The sequence below is a fragment of the Salmo trutta genome, chromosome 32, assembly GCF_901001165.1.
Source record: "Salmo trutta chromosome 32, fSalTru1.1, whole genome shotgun sequence".
Classification (NCBI taxonomy): Eukaryota; Metazoa; Chordata; class Actinopteri; order Salmoniformes; family Salmonidae; genus Salmo; species Salmo trutta.
This window is the reverse complement of record NC_042988.1, coordinates 35,092,733-35,114,979: the sequence shown is the minus strand read 5'-3', so window position 1 is coordinate 35,114,979 and position 22,247 is coordinate 35,092,733. Positions and strand designations below refer to the sequence as shown.

Below are 22,247 nucleotides of genomic sequence, written 5' to 3'. Positions count from 1 at the left end.
ATGTAAATAAGTGGGGAACGCATTTACTGTGGGAGACATTGTACACTGTCCTGAATTGGGTATTACACACTCTACTCTCCTGAATCACTCTGTTCTATAATATTCAAAAAGACGACCCAAGTTTAACTCAATTATGTCAATTAAGGAAGTAAGTTGAAATTCCTAATTTAGGTTTCAGTTTACTTCCTGAATTGACTGAGTTGAAATTGAATTGACCCCAACCATGATCTCAACCATAGACATGACTGTTTTAATGTCTCCTTGGTTTACATTGTAAACACAAGTAAATGGCCCCTCTAACATCTTCTGTCTCCATCTGCCTCCCTGTTTATCTGGGTGAGTAAGGTTGTGTACTCTCAGGCAGGCTCTGAGGGCATTCATCAGCCTGAAGAGGTGGCCTGGAGGCTGGGTTGTGGAGGCAGGGTCTCCCCCTCCCTTCCTTGGCCCATGGTGCCTCTCTCCTGGGTTATTACCTGGGTTGTGTATATTAGGGCACACAAAGGAAAACATTTTAAAACGCTTTGCAACGGAAATTAGCGTTTCTTATTGGATGAGTCAAGGTATTCCAATAAGTTTGTTTTCTTCTGTTTTGGAGCCTAATGAACTGAGCCCTGCCTAAACATCCCTGACCTCATTAGCGCTGAGTACATTAAAACACAAATCTGATTTCCTATAGTGAACTCAGAGGCTAAAAACACCCTCAGACAAAGGAATGGCTTCTCTCCTAACAGGCTGAGGAGGTATGAGTGTTGAAGACAGATAATACATGTAGTTATCTTCTTATAGCCAACCATCGTCTGTCCAGATGGGCATACATTACAGAGGTTAGAAGTTGTTTTCACACACACACGGCTACATGCATGGCGCACACTGCACACTACCAGGGTTGGAAAAAGTACTGAAATATCCTACTCAAGTAGAGGTAAAATTACTGGAACGACTCATATAAAAAGTGCTCAGAGTAAAAGTATTTGAGTTAAATAAAAACATTGACCTTGACAATTAGCTAATTTCAGTAAGGTTACCTGAACGTTGTTTACACGTGATCTTTTCCATGCATTACAGGAAGTGAGGAAATGAATGTACAGTAGGAACTAAGTACAAGAAGGCACATCTGTATGTTAAAAAAACGTAAGTATTTGTAAAAAAATATACTATTAACATTTGAAAATAAATTAAACATTCAAAGCAATTAGTGTATTGATAAATAAAAAAGCAATACAAAATAAAGTGCATAAACCATAAAGTTGCCAGACTTCAATATACTTCAGCCTCCATATAAAAACATGTCTTTCACCAATTCAACCCTCTGTTTCTAATTACTTTACACCTCTGCACACTACACACACTACACACACTACACACACTACACACACTACACACACTACACACACTACACACACTACACACACTACACACACTACACACACTACACACACTACACACACTACACACACTACACACACACCAGAGGGACCCAAACTCACTCAATTACTATACAAATACAACACTGACAAATTACAACATAAACAGAGAAGCCTTCCCTTGGTGGTTGGTAATGGAAAACACCTGGCTGTACTGCAAGACAACTCAACTGTCTGGATTTAGTTAGTAGTAACTGTCTGGGCTTAACAGCACATTGATAGACATGCTAATGGAAATATGGCTAGCGCTCCATGTTGGGCCTAATGTAAAGCCTTTTACAATAGCCATCAACCGCACAATACAAGATGTGAGAGAGGGAGAGAAATGGGGAGGAAGAGGGAGGGGAAGAGAGAGGGAGTGGGAAAGAGGGAGCATTCCACGCTTTGCCTTTAAAATAGCAGTCCATCAAAACCCTATTCTCCTGGATGTCATCACACAATGCTGCACTGAGTAATGCTGCCCTTTTATGTAAAAATGAACATTCAACAATCAGCCATCGCACAGGGACGAGCACATGGAGGTTGCAAAGTAGATTTTCAAAGTGCATGCTAATTCTGGTTACAGCTGAAGTGTAAATTCACAACACCACAGAAGGTTTTTGCTCAGTCGTGAATTGAACACCTTGTTTCCGCCCCCCTTTTATGTTCAAACTGGGCATTGTGGGTATGCTACGATGCTACACTACAGCCATCGGACCATTGAGGGAATGCTTCCTTTGAAATCAATGAAAGCTGCTATACTGCCCGTGTTGCGTCACGTCCAATGGCAGCATCCAAGCTCAAGAATCGCAGAGGTAAAAAAAAGGCTGTAAGACTGACGCGGGTTCATTCTATTTTGTGAATCGAAATAATGAGAAATAAAGTTGATTTTGGTTGCATATGGCCTCCACGAGACACCACTGGCTATTGTACTAAGATTTATGAAGTCAAGAAGCTTCTAGCTAGCAGAAACTCAAGCTAGCTAGCTACATTGACTAGTACAGTAGGGAAAATAAAGATACTCTTCCATTCCTCAAAACAACACGCTCTGTGTAGGAGGTAGAACGTTGCATTGACACGACGCTGATGACAACGCAACGCTTATAGTTGGGCTGAGGAGTTAGCCTGGTCCCAGATCTGTTTGTGTCCAAACATGACAATGACCATAGGAGTTGGCAAGACACAAACAGATCTTGGATCAAACTATTACACAGTGTTTCTACAGCTGATCCCACCCCCCTGTACAGTCATGGAGATGTTGTTTTGTCAGTAACTCCACTTGAGTCTATGAGAGACCCATTGGCTATTAAAGACGCACAGACTCACATTAGGATCATTAAAGTGTTGACATGGTATCCAATGTGCTCTAATGAGTCAATGACTTCACCTTTATCACTATTATTCTGTTTGAGTGACTAACTAATGGCATCCCACTGGGCACAGACGTCAGTTCAACGTCTAGTTTTGATTTACATTTGGTTGAGTTGTCAAATGACATGAATTCAACCTGAAATCCTCCGTCATTGTATTTCGGTTCAAAGTTGGGTGAAAAAAATACATAATTCCCTTACATTGATTACTTTTTTCAAATCAAATCAGTTTTCCACTTTCATTTAATGTCATCACATAGAATTTGTGGGTTGAAATTAGAGGTTGACCGATTATGATTTTCAACGCCGATACCGATACCGATTTTTGGATAACCAAAAAAAAAGCCAATACCGATTAATCAGCCGTTTTTTTTTATATACATATATTTGTAATAACGACAATTACAACAATACTGAATGAACACTTATTTTAACTTAATATAATACATCAATAAAATCAATTTACTCAAATAAATAATGAAACATGTACAATTTGGTTTAAATAATGCAAAAACAAAGTGTTGGAGAAGAAAGTAAAAGTGCAATATGTTCCATGTAAAAAAGCTAATGTTGATTCCTTGCTCAGAACGTGAGAATGCTGGTGGTTCCTTTTAACATGAGTCTTCAATATTCCCAGGTAAGAAGATTTATGTTGTAGTTATTAAAGGACTATTTCTCTCTATACCATTTGTATTTCATATACCTTTGACTATTGGATGTTCTAATAGGTACTATAGTATTGCCAGCCTAATCTCAGGAGTTGATAGGCTTGAAGTCATAAACAGCGCAATGCTTGAAGCACAGCGAAGAGCTGCTGGAAAATGCAGGAAAGTGCTGTTTGAATGAATGCTTACGAGCCTGCTGCTGCCTTCCGCCGCTCAGTCAGACTGCTATATCAAATCATAGACTTAATTATAATATAATAACACACAGAAATACGAGCCTTAGGTCATTAATATGGTCAAATCTGGAAACTATCATTTCGAAAACAAAACGTTTATTCTTTCAGTGAAATATGGAACCGTTCTGTATTTTATCTAACGGGTGGCGTCCCTAAGTCTAAATATTGCTGTTACATTGCACAACCTTCAATGTTATGTCATAATTATGTACAATTCTGGCAAATTAATTACAGTCTTTGTTAGGAAGAAATGGTCTTCACACAGTTCGCAACGAGCCAGGCGGCCCAAACTGCTGCGTATACCCTGACTCTGCTTACACAGAACGCAAGAGAAGTGACCCAATTTCCCTAGTTAAAAGAAATTCATGTTTACAGGCAATATTAACTAAATATGCAGGTTTAAAAATATATACTTGTGTATTGATTTAAAAAAAGGCATTGATGTTTATGGTTAGGTACACATAGGTGCAACGACAGTGCTTTTTTTTGCGCTTGTTAAATCACCCGTTTGGCGAAGTAGGCTGTGATTCAATGATAAATTAACAGGCACCGCATTGATTATATGCAACGCAGGACAAGCTAGTTAAACTAGCAATATCATCAACCATGTGTAGTTAACTAGTGATTATGTTAAGATTATTTGTTTTTTATAAGATACGTTTAATGCTAGCTAGCACCTTTACTTTGGCTCCTTGCTGCACTCGCATAACAGGTAGTCAGCCTGCCACGCAGTCTCCTCGTGGAGTGCAATGTAATCGGCCATAATCGGTGTCCAAAAATGCAGATTACCGACTGTTATGAAAACTTGAAATTGGCCCTAATTAATCGGCCATTCCGATTAATCGGCCGACCTCTAGTTGAAATGATGTGGAAACAACATTGATTCAACCCATTTTTGCCCAGTGGGATGTGTTTCAGAGGTTTATCAGATAGTTAAAGGGATAGTGAATCCACATTACAAAGAAAACAGGATTCAGAGTAAGGAAACCAATATGTCATTTGGTTGAACTATCCCTTGAAGTTTGATTAGATATCAAGTCAAGTATCTTTTATCCTTTAGCTTCACAGTTTAAAGGCACAGTACAACATTAAAACATCAAAGCAAGCTTACCAAGTCCAGACATAGGCCTTCAACATTTGAAAAAGAGCAGCACAGCATAGAGTGTGGCTGTGCAGTGGCATCTGCTTTGAGTTTGGCCATCCAATGCAAATGCGCTAGGTTTATTGTGGCTCATATATCATTCTGTTCGATGTGGCTGGATGGGCAGAGCTGGGAGCCAGGGTTTCTTCCTTGGTTTGGAGGTGTAGCTGATCTGAGACCTGGGTTCAAATAGTATTAGAAAACTTTGAGTTAGCGTTAGCCTGCCTGAAGTGGGTGGGGTTTTGGGACTACTCCATTGGTTAAATTGTGCCAAGGCAAGCTCAATCGATCACATCTTATCAAACATTTTGAACCCAGTTCTGCTGCTGATCCAGGTGAGGGGATGGGATGATGTGGCAATAGGCTGGTGTATACATGCTGCAGATGGGTGGGGGGGGGGTTATTTGGCTGCAGAGTGTCCTCATCCCTTATTCTATCAGATGTGGGCATTGCCTTACAGAGGTGATGATGGGCTTGAATGTGAATGAGAGGCTTTGAAGATGGAAACTCCACCTCCAGTTGGACAAAAGTTGGCCAGACAACTCCACACTAGTGTGTGTCATCAGATTAAGGCAAAAGTTACGTCCTGATTCTCCACTCTTCTCCCAAACAGTATGCTAGATGCACACTCCTAATCATGTTTTGAAAAGGATTGGATAAGTGTCAGCATTGCCTGGCGCACCGTTCTGCCATAGGGCATGGATGGATTGAACAGTCTCTTTTCCCCCAACATGACCACTGACGTCAGAGGACTTTATTGGTAGAAGGGTCATGTTTCCCCAAGACGCTGATTTTTTTCCCCATTAATGGTTCAGGTTAGGATAGAGGGAGGGGAAGTTGATCCTAGATCTGCACCAAGGGGAAACATCCCCCGGAGCACTTTATAGGCCTCTAATTAACAGGTCATCAGTATGTGACACAGCTGTTAACAGAGAGGTCATTATTTAACTTCTCCTACTAAAATGTGCTCAACATGGACCGTGGTAGACCTGATGTCATCACCGATTTCCCTGTAAGGTCTCTAATGGGTTCACCACAGGGTGTCTCTCCCATTCCTCACACACAAACGTAAACACACACTTACACACACACACACCAGGTCATCTCCATGTGACCGAGGGGTTAAATCGTTACACCCACCACGTCATCTCCATGTGACCGAGGGGTTAAATCGTTACACCCACCAGGTCATCTCCATGTGACCGAGGGGTTAAATCGTTACACCCACCAGGTCATCTCCATGTGACCGAGGGGTTAAATCGTTACACCCACCAGGTCATCTCCATGTGACCGAGGGGTTAAATCGTTACACCCACCAGGTAATCTCCATGTGACAGAGGGGTTAAATCGTTACACCCACCAGGTCATCTCCATGTGACCGAGGGGTTAAATCGTTACACCCACCAGGTCATCTCCATGTGACCGATGGGTTAAATCGTTACACCCACCAGGTCATCTCCAGATGTAATTAGAAGAGTCCCAACTTGGAGAAACAGACTCTCGTCTCCATGTTCAAACAGAAAGGAGGATTGATTGCGGTGCAGTCAGAAAGCCAATGTGGACTTTTTCACTGGGATGGAGCAATTAAGCATCATTATAGTGGTGCTCTGCACGGAGTACAGCTGAGATGAGGGATATTATGTTGGTGAGGGGTGGATCTATGCCCCAGTCGATTTAAAAACCTATTAACGATGGCATTGATGTATGGCCTGGCCTTCTTGCTGCTCAGTGGTCAGAAGTGTTACTGTTGTTGTTGTGATGATGAGGCATTGGGTTGCCAGGTGACAGTGATTATATGGGCTGGTGTGTAATAAAGCTTTTTATTATTTCCCTTATGCCCTGTCCAGGCCTTGTCTCTAGAGGGGTTTATTACTGCTGATGCTGTTTGGACTGTACTCATTCTATTCCCTCTGTCTCTCTCCCTCTGTCTCTCTCTCCCTCTGTCTCTCTCTCCCTCTCTCTCTCCCTGTCTCTCTCTCCCTCTGTCTCTCTCTCCCTCTGTCTCTCTCTCCCTCTCTCTCTCCCTCTGTCTCTCTCTCCCTCTGTCCCTCTCCCTCTGTCTCTCTCCCTCTGTCTCTCTCCCTCTGTCTCTCTCTCCCTCTGTCTCTCTCTCCCTCTGTCTCTGTCCCTCTCCCTCTGTCTCTCTCTCCCTCTGTCTCTCTCCCTCTGTCTCTCTCCCTCTGTCTCTCTCCCTCTGTCTCTCTCCCTCTGTCTCTCTCTCCCTCTGTCTCTCTCTCCCTCTGTCTCTCTCTCCCTCTGTCCCTCTCCCTCTGTCTCTCTCTCCCTCTGTCTCTGTCTCCCTCTGTCTCTCTCTCCCTCTGTCTCTCTCCCTCTGTCCCTCTCCCTCTGTCTCTCTCTCCCTCTGTCTCTCTCCCTCTGTCTCTCTCCCTCTGTGTCTCTCTCCCTCTGTCTCTGTCTCCCTCTGTCTCTCTCCCTCTGTCCCTCTCCCTCTGTCTCTCTCTCCCTCTGTCTCTCTCTCCCTCTGTCTCTCTCTCCCTCTGTCTCTCTCCCTCTGTCCCTCTCCCTCTGTCTCTCTCTCCCTGTCTCTCTCCCTCTGTCTCTCTCCCTCTGTCCCTCTCCCTCTGTCTCTCTCCCTCTGTCTCTCTCCCTCTGTGCCTCTCCCTCTGTCTCTCTCTCCCTCTGTCTCTCTCCCTCTGTCTTTCTCCCTCTGTCTCTCTCTCCCTCTGTCTCTCTCCCTCTGTCTCTCTCTCCCTCTGTCTCTCTCTCCCTCGGTCTCTCTCCCTCTGTCTCTCTCCCTCTGTCTCTCCTTGCTTAAGATTTCTTAACCTTTCTTAACCTTACAAAGATATGTAAATAAGTCTGTGGGTGCTGTACCCAGGAGTAATTTGAAAATGGCCAACAGTCGTAAATAAAGTTTATTTCTGTACATTTATTGTATCTGCAGTCTCCAGTCGTTCTGCTGATGTAATAGATCCAAAGACAATTTATGTGCAAGTGCTGGCCATCATTTTCATTCAATATCTCTCCTCTACCTTTTTTATGTGTCAGCTGCAACAGCCTCTCTGTTCTTCCTTTGTCCTATGTCTTATTGGATCCCCTCTCCTTACTTGTCCTTTTGTGTCCTCAGACAATATGTGTCTCTGTCTGACTCCTCTCTTTCTCATGAGCATCTCTTCTTCCATACTTGTCCTTGTTTTTCCTCTGAATGTCTGACTGTCTGTCTCTCTCCTTTGTCTCGTCTATGCCTCTCCTCTCTCCTCTCTGTTTCTGTATCCGGAGTGACTCTCCTCTCTGTCTCTGTATCCTGGGGGTCTCTCCTCTCTGTCTCTGTATCCTGAGTGACTCTCCTCTCTGTCTCTGTATCCTGAGTGACTCTCCTCTCTGTCTCTGTATCCTGAGTGTCTCTCCTCCCTGTCTCTGTATCCGGAGTGACTCTAATCTGTCTCTGTATCATGAGTGTCTCTCCTCTCTCTCTGTATCATGAGTGTCTCTCCTCTCTCTCTGTATCATGAGTGTCTCTCCTCTCACTCTGTATCCTGAGTGTCTCTCCTCTCGCTCTCTGTATCCTGAGTGTCTCTCCTCTCGCTCTCTGTATCCTGAGTGTCTCTCCTTTCTGTATCCTGAATGTCTCTCCTCTGTATCCTGAATGTCTCTCCTCTCTGTATCCTGAATGTCTCTCCTCTCTGTATCCTGAGTGTCTCTCCTCTCTGTCTCTGTATCCTGAGTGTCTCTCCTCTCTGTATCCTGAGTGTCTCTCCTCTCTGTATCCTGAGTGTCTCTCCTCTCTGTATCCTGAGTGTCTCTCCTCTCTGTCTCTGTATCCTGAGTGTCTCTCCTCCCTGTCTCTGTATCCTGAGTGTCTCTCCTCCCTGTCTCTGTATCCTGAGTGTCTCTCTTCCCTGTCTCTGTATCCTGAGTGTCTCTCCTCTCTGTCTCTGTATCCTGAGTGTCTCTCCTCTCTGTATCCTGAGTGATTCTCCTCTCTGTATCCTGAGTGTCTCTCCTCTCTGTATCCTGAGTGATTCTCCTCTCTGTATCCTGAGTGTCTCTCCTCTCTGTATCCTGAGTGTCTCTCCTCTCTGTCTCTGTATCCTGAGTGATTATCCTCTCTGTATCCTGAGTGATTATCCTCTCTGTATCCTGAGTGACTCTCCACTCTGTATCCTGAGTGTTTCCTTATCATGTCACTCCTCTTGTTGTCATCTCCACCCCAGGCCTGGCTGACTGAGATCCATGATTACGCCCAGCAGGATGTGGTCCTGATGCTGCTGGGAAACAAGGTGAGGTTTCCTGGGATAGGCCTGAACCCAGACGGACACACCTGCAGCCACACCAGACGGCAGCCCAGACACAACACAGACCGACAGGCATACACAAAGAAAACAGACAGACACAACAGCCATAAACAATAGACAGAGAAACTAAAACAACTGTACAGTATAAACGTAGCCCAGGACTTGAAGGATCTATTCACAGTATATCCTCATAGTGTAACACTAAACACTAAATCTACCTTTTAAGTGAGAATACGCATTTTTCTGAAGCTCAAAAAGAACGGAAATTCACATGAGCACCACAATGCCTACTCCACCCATGCTCTACCAAGGTTTTCCAGCACACAGCTTTGACCTAATACAGTAGCTGTGTTGGTCTACTGTACTTTAAAACTACATGTAGGCAGGTTGCAATCATTCTGGTTTTAACATTGAGCATCAATCTGAGCCTACTTAGTAACCCAGCATCCGGATTCACTTGTATATGTTCTATGAGTACTTCAGTGTCTACTTCCTGATTCAAAACTATGTGTCCATTGGAACAATAAAGTTAACTCTAGTCTACTGGAATTGCTTCTAACACTGACACATCTGCTGCCAGATGACAACACAGACACAACACCGGATCAGCACATTAGGAGGGATGTAACAAATCACTGCTACTATAAATAAGTCCCATCCATATTCTACTAGAACAGGGAACAGATGCTTGATCTGGAAGTTTAGTCTAATCTAAACAGTCCCCACACACCGGAAATCATCCCCTCATTTGAATGCTCACACATAATCTAGACTCATTAAGAATTCTAGGTCTGATCCCATATTATGTATGGAATGTGTTGTTTTCCATTATGTAATCCTCCTGGAACAATATGATTTTAAGACAATGCCCCTGCGGTGATGATAGTGAGACTGAGGACTGAGGCTAGTCATGCATGGTGGTGCTACGGTGGTATCAGGGAATCTCTACCTTTCTCATTTCTCTCTTTTTCTCTTTCTGTCTTTCTTTCGGTCTCTCTCTCGCTTTTCTTTTTCTGATCTCTCCCCAGGCTGATGCCACACAGCAGAGGGTGGTGAAGAGAGAGGATGGAGAGAGGCTGGCCAAGGTGAGTGTCACTTTAAAGAAATGAGTTAATAATGAGGAAGATGCAGATTGACTCAAGCAGTGAACGACACCACAGTCAATTAACTGTCTCCCTCTCTCTCTCTCTTTCTCTCTGTATCTCTCTCTCTGTATATCTGTATCTCTCTCTCTGTATCTCTCTCTGTGTATCTACGGTTGAAGTCGGAAGTATACATACACCTTAGCCAAATACATTTAAACTCAGTTTTTCACAATTCCTGACATTTACTCCTAGTGAAAATTCCCTGTCTTAGGTCAGTTAGATGACCACTTTATTTTAAGAATGTGAAATGTCAGAATAATAGTAGAGAGAGTGATTTTATTTCAGCTATTATTTCATCACATTCTCTGTGGGTCAGAAGTGTACATATACTCAATTAGTATTTGGTAGCATTGCCTTAAACAATTTAAACTTGGGTCAAATGTTTCGGGTAGCCTTCCACAAGCTTCCCACAATAAGTTGGGTCAATTTTGGCCCATTCCTCCTGACAGAGCTGGTGTAACTGAGTCAGGTTTGTAGGCCTCCTTACTCACACACATTTTTTTAGTTCTGCCCACAAATTTTCTATAGGATTGAGGTCAGGGCTTTGTGACGGCCCCTCCAATAGCCTTGACATTGTTGTCCTTAGGCCATTTTGCCACAACTTTGGACGTATGCTTGGGGTTATTGTCCATTTGGAAGACCCATTTGCATTCAAGCTTTAACTTCCTGACAGATGTCTTGAGATGTTGCTTCAACATATCCACAGAATTTTCTTGCCTCATGATGCCACCTATTTTGTGAAGTGCACCAGTCCCTCCTGCAGAAAAGCACCCCCACAACATGATGCTGCCACCAATGTGCTTCACGGTTGGGATGGTGTTCTTCAGCTTGCAAGCCTCCCCCTTTTTACTCCAAACATAACGATGGTCATTATGGCCAAACAGTTCTATTTTTGTTTCATCAGACCAGAAATACGATCTTTGTCCCCATGTGCAGTTGCAAACCATAGTCTGACTTTTTTATGCCGGTTTTGGAGCAGTGGCTTCTTCCTCGTTTAACTGTGGATATAGATACTTTTGTACCTGTTTCCTCCAGCATCTTCACAAGGTCCTTTGCTGTTGTTCTGGGATTGATTTGCACTTTTCTCACCAAAGTACGTTCATCTCTAGGAGACAGAACGCGTCTCCTTCCTTAGCGGTATGACTGTGTGGTCCCATGGTGTTTATACTGGCGTACTATTGTTTGTACAGATGAACGCGGTAACTTCAGGCGTTTGGAAATTGCTCCCAGGGATGAACCAGACTTGTGGAGGTCTACAATTGTTTTCTGAGGTCTTGGCTGATTTCTTTTGATTTCCCCATGATGTCAAGCAAAGAGGCACTACGTTTGAAGGTAGGCCTTGAAATACATCCACAGGTACACCACCAGTTGACTCAAATGATGTCAATTAGCCTATCAGAAGCTTCTAAAGCCATGACATAATTTTCTGGAATTTCCCAAGCTGTTTAAAGGCACAGTCAACTTAGTGTATGTAAACTTCTGACCCACTGGAATTGTGATACAGTGAATTATAAGTCAAATAATCTGTTTGTAAACAATTGTTGGAAAGATTACTTGTGTCATGTACAAACTATAGTTTGTTAACAAGAAATTTGTGGAGTGGTTGAAAAACAAGTTTTAATGACTCCAACCTAAGTGTGTGTAAACTTCCGACTTCAACTGTATCTCTCTCTCTCTCTCTCGCTCTGTATCTCTCTCTGTTTCTCTCCGTATCTCTCTCTCGCTCTGTATCTATCTCTCTTTCTCTATGTGTCTTTCTCCCTCTGTATCTCTCTCTCTCTGTATCTCTCTGTATCTCTCTCTCTGTATCTCTCTGCATCTCTCTGTATCTCTCTTTCTCTGTGTCTCTCTTTCTCTGTATCTCTCTCTCTGTATTTCTCTCTCTCTCTCTGTATCTCTCTCTCTCTCTCTGTATCTCTGTCTCTCTCTCTCTGTATATATATCTCGCTCTGTCTGTCTGTCTCTCTCTCTGTCTCTCTCTCTGTCTGTCTCTCTCTTTCTCATTCGCTCGCTGTCTGTCTCTCTCTCGCTCTCTCTCTTTCTCTCGCTCTCTTTCTCAATTCAATTCTAGCAGCTTTATTGGCATGGAAAACAAATGTTTATGTTGCTAAAGCACTCTCTCTCTCTTATTGGACTCAGTCCCTTGATCTAATTCATATTGATTTTCACCATTGGGAGGAAAATGCACCATCTGCAAAAATCAAAGATAAATATCAAGAAGAAAGGCCAGGTTTATGAGATATTACTTTACCATAGAACATGAATGTAGTCAGTGTACAAAGACAATCTTAGCACCAAGGATCACATCCTGCTATCTTGATATTATCTACAGGCTCTTTCATGCTTCTACAGGATGGACATCTAGTCTCCTTTTTCATATGTTTGTATTCTCTCTATAAACATATGCATACAATACAACAGTGGGATGAGGAATATTTGGTTTAACTCAATTTCACAGCGATGCACTCTCAGATGAATACAGATACTGGTGCAAATAGGACTTTGAACGTTGCAGGAAATGTGAATACACTTTCTCATTCCCCCTGACTACTGCTGTGGAACACGGCTACAATATAAATATCAAGGTGCCTTGCAGACCTGGGTTTAGATACTATATGAAATCATGTCAAATAGTTTAGATGGGCTTGATTGAGCTTGCTTTGCGCAATGGAACCAATAAGAAAGTCCCAAAATTCCAAACCCTGCCCATCCGACTCTCCAGACAGGCTAAAGCAAACGCTCAAAGTATTTAATGGACTTCAAATAGTATTTAAACCCAGTCTGGTGCAGTCCTCTAGTGCTGATAGCATAAACCTGGAGAGAGGAACACATTAGCCTAGTCATTACTATGGTGCTGGATGCTGAGAAAATCTCCCACGCACACCCTGCCTGAGGAATAGTTTGTCACATAGCTAGCATTCCAATCTGCTCATTGGAATGGTTCTGAACTGAAGGTGCACTCCCAGCAGTACTATAGTCACCCCAGGACAGATGTGTTGTAGTGTCTGTATGATTTCCCTGTGGGTCTCTGTGTTGTTGTGTCTTCTGGGTGCTGATGATGAATGTTAATACGGGTTTATGCGCAATATTCTTTGTCATTAGCTGCTGTGCCTAAAACACACACATCATTTGTTACTGCCTGGCCAGCCAGAGGGCAACAATGGTCTCTAATACTGTTACCATTAGCAGCAAAGTAACCTCGTCCCCAGGCTATCAGGGAGGATATCTGGTGCTCCAGACTAGCTACAAAGACACTCAAGACAATGTGAATGTGGAGTGTTCAACTCAAGATGCCCTGCCTGTCTGTTTCTCTGCAGGAGTTTGGGGTTCCATACATGGAGACCAGTGCAAAGTCTGGCCTCAATGTGGAGTTAGCCTTCACTGCTGTGGCCAAGTGAGTATGAAACTACACAGGGGTCCAGTCCAGAAACAAGCCCTAGCCCCTGGCCTCTAGCCTTTAGCCCCTTGTCCCTGGCCTCTAGCCTTTAGCTCCTTGTCCCTGGCCTCTAGCCTTTAGCTCCTTGTCCCTGGCCTCTAGCCTTTATCCCCTTGTCCCTGGCGTCTAGCCTTTAGCTCCTTGTCCCTGGCCTCTAGCCTTTAGGCCCTGTCCTCTAGCCTTTAGCCCCTTGTCCCTGGCCTCTAGCCTTTAGCTCCTTGTCCCTGTCCTCTAGCCTTTAGCTCCTTGTCCCTGGCCTCTAGCCTTTAGCTCCTTGTCCCTGGCCTCTAGCCTTTAGCCCCTTGTCCCTGGCCTCTAGCCTTTAACTCCTTGTCCCTGGCCTCTAGCCTTTAGCTCCTTGTCCCTGGCCTCTAGCCCCTTGTCCCTGGCCTCTAGCCTTTAGCCCCTTGTCCCTGGCCTCTAGTCTTTAGCCCCTGTCCTCTAGCCTTTAGCCCCTTGTCCCTGGTCTCTAGCCTTTAGCCCCTGGCCTCTAGACTTTAGCTCCTGGCCTCTAGCCTTTAGCTCCTTGTCCCTGGCCTCTAGCCTTTAGCTCCTTGTCCCTGGCCTCTAGCCTTTAGCTCCTTGTCCCTGGCCTCTAGCCTTTAGCCCCTGTCCTCTAGCCTTTAGCCCCTTGTCCCTGGCCTCTAGCCTTTAGCTCCTTGTCCCTGGCCTCTAGCCTTTAGCTCCTTGTCCCTGGCCTCTAGTCTTTAGCTCCTTGTCCCTGGCCTCTAGCCTTTAGCTCCTTGTCCCTGGCCTCTAGCATTTAGCTCCTTGTCCCTGGCCTCTAGCCTTTAGCCCCTTGTCCCTGGCCTCTAGCCTTTAGCCCCTTGTCCCTGGCCTCTAGCCTTTAGCTCCTTGTCCCTGGCCTCTAGCCTTTAGCCCCTTGTCCCTGGCCTCTAGCCTTTAGCTCCTTGTCCCTGGCCTCTAGCCTTTAGCCCCTTGTCCCTGGCCTCTAGTCTTTAGCTCCTTGTCCCTGGCAACTAGCCTTTAGCCCCTTTTCCCTGGCCTCTAGCCTTTAGCCCCTAGACCCTGGCCCTCTAGCCTTTAGCCCCTAGACCCTGGTCTCTAGCCTTTAGCCCCTAGACCCTGGGTCTCTAGCTTCAGCCCCTAGACCCTGGTCTCTAGCCTTCAGCCCCTAGACCCTGGTCTCTAGCCTTCAGCCCCTAGACCCCGGCTCACTCTCTCTCTCTCTCTCTATTCATCTACACTGTTCCACTTCCTCCTACTCGACTTCTCACTCCATTCCATCTATTTGTCTCTTTTCCTCCTCCCTTCTCTTCTCTTCCTTTCTCTCTCAGAGAGCTGAAGCACAGGTCTATGAAGGAGCCCAACGAGCCCAAGTTTAAGCTTCAGGACTACGTCAACAAGGAGATGAAGAGTGCTGGATGTGCATGTTAGAACACTGTGTGTGTGTGTGTGTGTGTGTGTGTGTGTGTGTGTGTGTGTGTGTGTGTGTGTGTGTGTGTGTGTGTGTGTGTGTGTGTGTGTGTGTGTGTGTGTGTGTGTGTGTGTTAGCTTGTGTCTTGCTCCACGTCTGATGTATTACACTCATACAAGGTGATATATGACTACCTGTGGCCTCAGCCTGTGAGATAGAGAGCCAGTCATGTGTGAGATATACCTACATCACTAACCACACAGTTTGCCCTTCCTTTGTCCTCTCTATGCCCTCTGAAAAAATCCATTATGTCCATATTCTAATGTTATCTGTGAGGCATCTCTCTCCTCTCCTCACCTCTCTTTTCCTCTCCTTTCTCTCTTCTCTCTCCTCTCCTCCTGTTTTCTGGGACCCACTGCTCCACCTCCTTCTGCATCTGTGAATGTACTTCTATATCCAGCCATGACTCTTACCCCATCAGTGCTGTCTGACACTGTTAACCCTATGAATGTCTGACACTGTTAACCCTATGAATGTCTGACCCTGTTAACCCTATGACTGTCTGACCCTATGACTCTCTGACCCTGTTAACCCCATGACTGTCTGACCTTGTTAACCCCATGACTGTCTGACCTTGTTAACCCCATGACTGTCTGACCTTGTTAACCCCATGTCTGACCATGTTAACCATATGACTGTCTGACCATGTTAACTCTATGACTGTCTGACCATGTTAACCCCATGACTGTCTGACCATGTTACCTTTTTGGCTGTCTGATCATGTTAACACCATGACTGTCTTACCCTGTTAACCTCATGACTGTCTTAACCTGTTAACCCCATGATTGTCTGACCCCGTTAACCCCATGACTGTCTGACCCTCTTAACCCTATGACTGTCTGACCCTGTTAACCCTATTACTGTCTGACCCTATGACTCTCTGACCCTGTTAACCCCATGACTGTCTGACCCTGTTAACCCCATGACTGTCTGATGCTGTTAACCCCATGACAGTCTGAAGCTGTTAACCCCATGACTGTCTGACCCTGTTAACCCAATGACTGCGTTACCATATTAACCCTATGACTGTCTAACCATGACTTTCTGACCATGTTAACCCCATGACTGTCTGACCCTGTTAACCCCATGACTGTCTGACACTGTTAACTCTATGACAGTATGACCTTGTTAACCCTATGTCTGTCTGACCATGACATTCTGACCCTGTTAACCCCATGACTGTCTGACCCTGTTAACCCCATGATTGTCTGACCCTGTTAACCCCATGACTGTCTGACCCTGTTAACCCCATGACTGTCTGACCCTGTTAATCCCATGACTGTCTGACCCTGTTAACCCAATGACTGCGTTACCATATTAACCCTATGACTGTCTAACCATGACTTTCTGACCATGTTAACCCCATGACTGTCTGACCCTGTTAACCCCATGACTGTCTGACACTGTTAACTCTATGACAGTATGACCTTGTTAACCCTATGTCTGTCTGACCATGACATTCTGACCCTGTTAACCCCATGACTGTCTGACCCTGTTAACCCCATGATTGTCTGACCCTGTTAACCCCATGACTGTCTGACCCTGTTAACCCCATGACTGTCTGACCCTGTTAATCCCATGACTGTCTGACCCTGTTAACCCCATGACTGTCTGACCCTGTTAACCCCATGACTGACACCGTTAACCCAATGACTGTCTGACCATGTTAACCTTATGACTGTCTGACCATGTTATTCTTATGACTGTCAGACACTGTTAACCATATGACTGTCTGATCTTGTTAACCCTATGACTGTCTGACCATGGTAACCCTATGACTGTCTGACTCTGTTAACCCTATGACTGTCTTACCATGACTGTCTGACCATGTTTACCTTGACTGTCTGACCATGTTAACCCCATGACTGTCTGACCCTGTTAATCCTATGACTGTCTGACCCTATGACTCTCTGACCCTGTTAACCCCATGACAGTCTGAAGCTGTTAACCCCATGACTGTCTGACCATGTTAACCCTATGACTGTCTGACCATGACTGTCTGACCATGTTTACCTTGACTGTCTGACCATGTTAACCCCAAGACTTTCTGACGCTGTTAACCCCATTACAGTCTGAAGTTGTTAACCCCATGACTGTCTGATGCTGTTAACCTCATGACTGTCTGACCCTGTTAACCCCATGACTGTCTGATGCTGTTAACCCCATGACTGTCTGATGCTGTTAACCCCATGACTGTCTGATGCTGTTAACCCCATGACAGTCTGACGCTGTTAACCCCGTGACAGTCTGAAGCTGTTAACCCCATGACTGTCTGACCCGTTAACCCCATGACTGCCTTACCATATTAAACCTATGACTGTCTGACCATGACTTTCTGACCATGTTAACCCCATGACTGTCTGACCCTGTTAACCCCATGACTGTCTGACCCTGTTAACCCCATGACTGTCTGACCCTGTTAACCCCATGACTGTCTGACCCCTTTAACCCCATGACTGTCTGACCATGTTCGCCTTATGCCTGTCTGAACATGTTACCTTATGACTGTCAGACACTGTTAAACCTATGTCTGTCTGACCATAACTGTCTGACCATGTTAACCCTATGACTGACTGACCCTGTTAACCCTATGACTGTCTGACCATGTTTACCTTGACTGTCTCACCATGTTTACCTTGACTGTCTGACCATGTTTATCTTGACTGTCTGACCATGTTTATCTTGACTATCTGACCATGTTTTCCTTGACTGTCTGACCCTCTTAACCCCATGACAGTCTGACCCTGTACAGTCTGACCCTATTAACCCTATGACTGTCTGACCCTGTTAACCCCATGATTGTCTGACCATGACTGTCTGACCCTGTTAACCCTGTGACTGTCTTACCCTGTTAACACCATGACTGTCTGACCATGACTGTCTGACCATATAAACGCTATGACTGTCTGACCATGACTGTCTGACCCTGTTAAGCCTATGACTGTCTGACCCTATTAACCCTATGACTGTCTGACCATGTTAACCCTATGACTGTCTGACACTGTTAACACTATTACTGTCTGACCCTGTTAACCCTATGACGGGTTGACCATGTTAACCTAGTCTAACCATGTTAACTGTATGACTGTCTGACCCTGTTAACCCCATGACTGTCTGACCCTGTTAACCCCATGACTGTCTGACCATGTCACCTTTTTGGCTGTCTGATCATGTTAACCCTATGACTGTCTGACCCTGTTAACCCTATGACTGTCTGACCATGACTGTCTGACCATGTTTACCTTGACTGTCTGACCATGTTAAGTCCAAGACTTTCTGACGCTGTTAACCCCATTACAGTCTGAAGCTGTTAACCCCATGACTGTCTGATGCTGTTAACCCCATGACTGTCTGATGCTGTTAACCCCATGACTGTCTGACCCTGTTAACCCCATGACTGTCTGACCCTGTTAATCCCATGACTGTCTGACCCTGTTAACCCCATGACTGTCTGACCCTGTTAACCCCATGACAGTCTGATGCTGTTAACCCCATGACAGTCTGAAGCTGTTAAACCCATGACTGTCTGACCCTGTTAACCCTATGGCTGCCTTACCAAATTAACCCTATGACTGTCTGACCATGACTTTCTGACCATGTTAGCCCCATGACTGTCTGAACCTGTTAACCCCATGACTGTCTGACCCTGTTAACCCCATGACTGTCTGACCCTGTTAACCCCATGACTGTCTGACCCTAGTAACCCCTTGACTGTCTGACCCCGTTAACCCCATGACTGTCTGACCCCATTAACCCCATGACTGTCTGACCATGTTAACCTTATGACTGTCTGACCATGTTACCTTATGACTGTCAGACACTGTTAACCCTATGTCTGTCTGACCATAACTGTCTGACCATGTTAACCCTATGACTGACTGACCCTGTTAACCCTATGACTGTCTGACCATGACTGTCTGACCATGTTTACCTTGACTGTCTCACCATGTTTACCTTGACTGTCTGACCATGTTTACCTTGACTGTCTGACCATGTTTATCTTGACTGTCTGACCATGTTTTCCTTGACTGTCTGACCCTCTTAACCCCATGACAGTCTGACCCTGTTAACCCCATGACAGTCTGACCCTATTAACCCTATGACTGTCTGACCCTGTTAACCCCATGACTGTCTGACCCTGTTAACCCCATGACTGTCTGACACCGTTAACCCCATGACTGTCTGACCATGTTAACCTTATGACTGTCTGACCATGACTTTCTGACCATGTTAACCACCTGACTGTCTGACCCTGTTAACCCCCTGACCGTCTGACCCTGTTAATCCCATGACTGTCTGACCCTGTTAACCCCATGACTGTCTGATCCTGTTAACCCCATGACTGTCTGACCCTGTTAACCCCATGACTGTCTGACACCGTTAACCCCATGACTGTCTGACCATGTTAACCTTATGACTGTCTGACCATGTTTATCTTATGACTGTCAGACACTGTTAACCCTATGACTGTCTGATCCTGTTAACCCTATGACTGTCTGACCCTGTTAACCCTATGATTGTCTGACCATGACTGTCTGACCATGTTTACCTTGATTGTCGGACCATGTTTATCCTATGACTGTCTGACCCTGTTAACCCCATGACAGTCTGACCCTGTTAACCCTATGACTGTCTGACCATGACTGTCTGACCATGTTAACCCTATGACTGTCTGACCCTGTTAACCCTATGACAGTCAGACCCTGTTAACCCTATGACAGTCTGACACTGTTAACCCTATGACAGTCTGACACTGTTAACCCTATGACTGTTTTACCATGTTAACCTAGTCTGACCATGTTAACCCTATGACTGTCTGACCCTGTTAACCCCATGACTGTCTGACTATGTTAACCCCATGACTGTCTGACCATGTTACCTTTTTGGCTGTCTGATCATGTTAACACCATGACTGTCTTACCCTGTTAACCCCATGACTGTCTGACCCCGTTAACCCCATGACTGTCTGACCCTGTTAACCCTATGACTTTCTGACCCTGTTAACCTTATGACTTTATGACCCTGTTAACACTATGACTGTCTTACCCTGTTAACCCTATGACTGTCTGACCATATTATCCCTATGACTGTCTGACCCTGTTAACCCTATGACTGTCTGACCCTGGTAACCATATGACTGTCTGATCCCGTTAGCTATATGCCTGTCTGACCATGACTGTTTGACCCTGTTAACCCTATGACTGTCTGACCATTTTAACCCCATGACTGTTTACCCCATGACTCTCTGACCATGACTGTCTGACCATGTTACCCCTTTCACTGTCTGACCATGTTACCCCTTTGACTGTCTGACCATGTTACCCCTTTGACTGTCTGACCATGTTACCCCTTTGACTGTCTGACCATGTTACCCCTTTTACTGTCTGACCATGTTACCCCTTTTACTGTCTGACCATGTTACCCCTTTTACTGTCTGACCATGTTACCCCTTTGACTGTCTGACCATGTTACCCCTTTGACTGTCTGACCATGTTACCCCTTTGACTGTCTGACCATGTTACCCCTTTTACTGTCTGACCATGTTACCCCTTTGACTGTCTGACCATGTTAAGCATATGACTGTCTGACCCTGTTAAGTGTATGACTGTCTGACCCTGTTCACCCTATGACTGTCTGACCCTGTTAAGCGTATGACCGTCTGACCCTGTTAACCCTATGACTCTCTGCACCCTCTATTACCCATAGAATGACTGACTGTATACCTCCATGTATAAAATCCTCCTCGTCCCTGTGAGATCTTCAAATGCGGCCTAACTGGTCATTTTCATGGTTCTTTGAGCCAGATAGTGTACATTTTCCTGGACCAATCCGCATTACGCTATGACCCCTGTATTTAACCTTATCACTGACTGACAACCTCTTATCATTGACCATCTAGCTATGCGCTTCCAGAACCTCTCATGACCGCAGCTGCCCGTCTAGCTCACTCAAACTATCTGATCTAGAACCACTCAAACTGTCTGATCTAGAACCACTCAAACTAGCTGATCTAGAACCACTCAAACTAGCTGATCTAGAACCACTCAAACTAGCTGATCTAGAACCACTCAAACTAGCTGACCTAGCTACTGTTTTAGCCTATTTCTTTTTAAATTACTTTTTGTTGATTATTTTGCTTAACAAGCACCTTGAGATTCTGTCTATAATGAAAAGCTCTATAAAAGTTTAATCAATGATTATTATTATCCCTGGTTGACCCCATGACCCTTGCAGTCTAGCCTCCTATCACTGTATGACTCCTGGCCTATGTTCCAATTATCACTCCTTTTTCCCACAGTGTGCACTTGTTTATTTCCCTTCACTGATCTGAAAGGGTTAGTATGATTGGTATAAAAAACATGATGGAAACTAGCCTATACCTCCACCAATCCAATGCTTTTATATTTGTGGTAAGTAGTCAACAAGTGCACACGAAAAATATGTTTATTGGGACACACCACTTATATCCCCTATCACTGAATGAACCTCCATCACTGTCTTACTTGGTTAAACTCCACTGTCAGTTCTCCTGCTTGATCCAACGTGTTCATAATAAGAAAAGGAAAAGTGACAATGTCCCGCAGAGCTCATTGTATGAATGTATCCCTGTACAGTATCTGGATGAATGTATATATTGTATGTAGTCGAATGTTTATAGTCAGGTCATTGTCAGTTGTCAGGCTGGCTCAGTATCACAGTACAGATGTAGGATCTTAATCTGAGCCAGTTCTTGACCGCAGGAAAATAATCCTGCAGCAACAGGAAATGTGAATTATTATGTGGATTATAATTAATGGGCATTTTTGTAGGGGTTGATACATTTTCGTTAAGGCAAATCAAGTCTGACATTTTAAAGTGGAAATTACAATCTTTAGAAGCCTTTTTAAACCTTGAATACATTACACGTTTGCTTTTCCTGCTGTGCAGGAAAATTCTCAGCGACAAAAATTTATCAAATTAAGATTCTACATCATTAAGTCATATGTTCAGGCTTTTTCAGCCAACTTCAACTCACCAGCATTCTAATCTCCTACAGTGATATTCATTTATAACAAGCATTTTCCTAAAGATCACCCATAAGCGAATGTAGTGAAATGTATATTCAACGTTAGATTTAAGACATTGATGGAAAATGTTAGAAGTTAAAGTATAGTGTT

General features: G+C 44.5%; 1 protein-coding gene across 1 annotated transcript in view; it reads left to right on the top strand.

The window, feature by feature from the left end:
- The window catches only part of LOC115171794 (ras-related protein Rab-26-like), a 111,640-nt gene extending 89,994 nt beyond the window's left edge, over positions 1 to 21,646 (top strand). The window contains exons 6-9 of the mRNA XM_029728939.1: positions 8,991 to 9,056; positions 10,100 to 10,156; positions 13,534 to 13,610; positions 14,951 to 21,646. Of these exons, the coding sequence (XP_029584799.1) occupies positions 8,991 to 9,056; positions 10,100 to 10,156; positions 13,534 to 13,610; positions 14,951 to 15,050 (300 nt within the window). The 3' untranslated portion in view covers positions 15,051 to 21,646. The remainder of the gene's footprint in view (positions 1 to 8,990; positions 9,057 to 10,099; positions 10,157 to 13,533; positions 13,611 to 14,950) is intronic.
- Positions 21,647 to 22,247: the final 601 nt, after the last annotated feature.